The 3001-nt window shown below is 42.0% G+C and overlaps 1 protein-coding gene across 1 annotated transcript; it reads right to left on the reverse strand.

Annotated features, from left to right (window-relative positions):
- Positions 1–353: 353 nt before the first annotated feature.
- Positions 354–2761, reverse strand: LOC113847633 (protein LATERAL ROOT PRIMORDIUM 1-like). Its single transcript, XM_027476854.1, has 2 exons — positions 1152–2761; positions 354–1027 (listed from the first exon to the last, which is right to left on the reverse strand). The coding sequence occupies exons 1-2, from the start codon at positions 1795–1797 to the stop codon at positions 657–659; spliced, it is 1017 nt and encodes a 338-aa protein (XP_027332655.1). The 5' UTR covers positions 1798–2761; the 3' UTR covers positions 354–656.
- Between the last annotated feature and the right edge of the window lie 240 nt (positions 2762–3001).

Genomic DNA, 3001 nt, shown 5'->3' on the forward strand with positions numbered 1-3001 from the left:
AGGAAATACTGTATTACGTCTTGTCAGGAAAAATAAAAATAAAACATGCCAAAATACCAAGTATTAGTATATCGTGCTGAAAAATACATTTGGCACACAAAAGCTATGAACGTACAACGATAACATTCTTCATAAAATAATAAGATTTATAAATCCATCATTATCATATACTTTATGCTGTAAATTTTGATCGAGGATATAACACTGTAGATTTCACCTTTGTTAAATTTAAATCTAAAACAATGGACATAAAGGAGAGTAAATGCAAACCAAAAAATCATTAGCTTCAAAGAAAGGTAGAAAATAATGGCAATATAAATGCTAATAAAAATCAAATTTCAAAATAGTGAATGAGGTAAAACAAGTTTTATCCACCTTTGCTTTGCACTTTCAGTTAATTTAATACAAAAGACACTATTTCTAACAGTTAGATAATGAGGCTCCCTTGTCATTCAATGATGATCTCATGCAATGACAAAGGCAATTTGGGCGATAAAGAATGAAACCAAAATCAAGTTGAAAAATGGCAGAAAGAGTGACATGTGCAATAAAGATACAAGCCTAAAAGAAAATTAAAAATTTAGACTACAACGTACGTCAGCCTCTCCAAGCCCATCTACTAATATCTTGCACTCGGAAAGACAGTTCAGTTCAGTTCAATTTATTGGATTGCCATAGGTTGAAGAACCCCCTAGTAAACCCCCACCTGAAGCTGCATAAACATCAGAAGGATCCATCATTGGTGATGAAGAAGAGACCCCATTTCTCCCAACTCCACCACCACCACTCCCTCCACTTCCACTTCCACCATTACCACCACCCAAATGCAATTCAGATAGATTTGGATACACATCCCTAGTCTCAGCCCCTTGATCATAAAGAAACCCTTTAAACACGTGCCCAGCAATCTTCACCACAGCCTGATACGCAAACTCATCTTGCCCATCCTCCATTGGTGACACTCTAACACACTTGAAAACCGCGGGTGCACGTACTTGTCCAGGTAAAGACTCTTTGAAACTCGCATCTGCAAACAATTCAACCAATTAAACAACGACCTTCAAACATCAACCCCAAACAATCATGATATGCATGAGTTCATGAACACTCGCGCGAGCTTATTAATTAACAAATAAAATCACAAAACAAACCTTGATGGCTAGAGCCAGTGTCAAAGCTCCTAGGAGGAGTGGTGTTAGAAGTGGAAGTATGTGAAGTTGTGGTAGTTTGTGAAGCAATGAGTCTAGGTTTCTTTGTACCAGAAGTTGAACCGCTAGAGCCAGCAACCGCGGCCGTGGCCGCCACCATGAGCTGGCGTTCTCTCCGGCGTGCGGCGGGGACCCACGTGCTTTTCACGTGGGTAGGGCAATCAAAGCCACGACTCTTGCAACAAGTTCTACACCTTCTATTAGCACAATCTTTCTTAGCCTGGTTTCCACAATCTTGGCACGTAGTTCCACCACTACTACTACCACCCGAAGCAGATACTCCACCACCACCACCCTGAACCATGTTTCCGGAATGTTCTAGAAGACCCTGTTGCTTCTTCAAGTAGTGGCTTTGTTGGGGTGATTGGTCTTGCCAAAACTGAATTCCAGCACCTCGTGTACGGTTCCCGAGGATGTTGTCAGATTCAAGACAAGGGGTGGCGGTGAGGAGGGGGATGACGCCGACGCCGAGTGCAGTGGCGGGGTTGAGGGAATCGCCGGCGATGAGAGGGTCGTGAGGCTGTTGCGGTGGATGATGGTGGTGGTGGTGGTGGAAGGACGAAGCAGGTGCCACCACAAACATGCCCATTTCAGGGTAATTAATAGACCTAGTTTGGTTTTGCCAGATTCCGGCGGTGGGTCCGGTGGCGGCAGCGGTGGGGCCCGCATTGAAGCCGAGGGAGAGGTCGTCGACGGGGGCAGGACGGGCAGCGGAGGATGATGATGTGGCTGCCCAATCTGCAAAAGCACCAGAATCTGAAGGTAACCTCCTTGTAGTAGCCACAACTGAAGGTGTTTGAAGTCTCAAACAAAATAATAATAGAAATGTTTATATTATAAGCCTTAGTGTGAATGAATAAAGGTAGAGAGATAGATAGATCTTGTATGTGGGTGTTATTCTTGTTGTGGGGTCTGTGGCAGAGAAAGAGTTTTTGGTAGATGTTGTTGTTGTATGAATATGAGGGACTTAGATTTTTCTCTCTCTATGAAAAAGCAAAGGGAAACCAACAACTTCTCTGCTTCTTCTTCTTCTTCTGTTTCTGCTGTTTCCTGCTTCTTCTGTTGTTGCTGCTGCTATTGTGGCTACTACTACTGTCACTTTGGCTTTTTCCACAGCAAGAAAAAGTTTTGGTTTGTGAGTGAGAGAAAGAGAGAGAGAAAGAAAGAACTCAGTTTCTGGAGGGTCCAGTAGAGTGCAGAGTGAGCAGTGAATGAGAAAATGCAATAACGACCTTTCTCTCTTTCTCTCTCTATCTCTATGTTATGTATTTTCACTATATTTTTTTTTCCCTTCTCTTTGTTATTGTTGCCCTCCTTTCTCTCTCTTCATCAACATCATCATCTTCTAATCTTCTTCTTCCTCCTTCCTTCACAAAACTCTTTTTTTTTTTTTTTCTTTTCCCTCTTTTTCTTTCTCTCACTTTGGCTTCCTATGAAAAGAAAGTGTAACCCAAGATGGGTTCTCTCTAACCTCTCTCTCTCTCCAATAATCAGAGTGTGATAATAAGAATAGAGAAGTGGTAGTAGAAAGAGAGAGAAGAAGGGAAGAGCATAAAGACTTTTGTTCTCTAGTTTTTGTAATTTTATGGACCCTCTCTAAACTCACATGACGCCACTCATTACTTGTGGGCTCTGCGCGTGTCTCTCACTCTCAGCGCGTGTTGCATTTCTCACCCCACAAAACCTACACCACTTACGTCTCAATCTCACAGGGAAAGGCGCGTGCATGTAACACTTGTGTAATTTTTCTTGTTGTTATTTTATTTTTTGGAATAAAATTATTAATGTTGTTG

Source organism: Abrus precatorius, unplaced genomic scaffold, assembly GCF_003935025.1.
Source record: "Abrus precatorius isolate BTA unplaced genomic scaffold, Abrus_2018 Scaffold8, whole genome shotgun sequence".
Lineage (NCBI taxonomy): Eukaryota > Viridiplantae > Streptophyta > Magnoliopsida > Fabales > Fabaceae > Abrus > Abrus precatorius.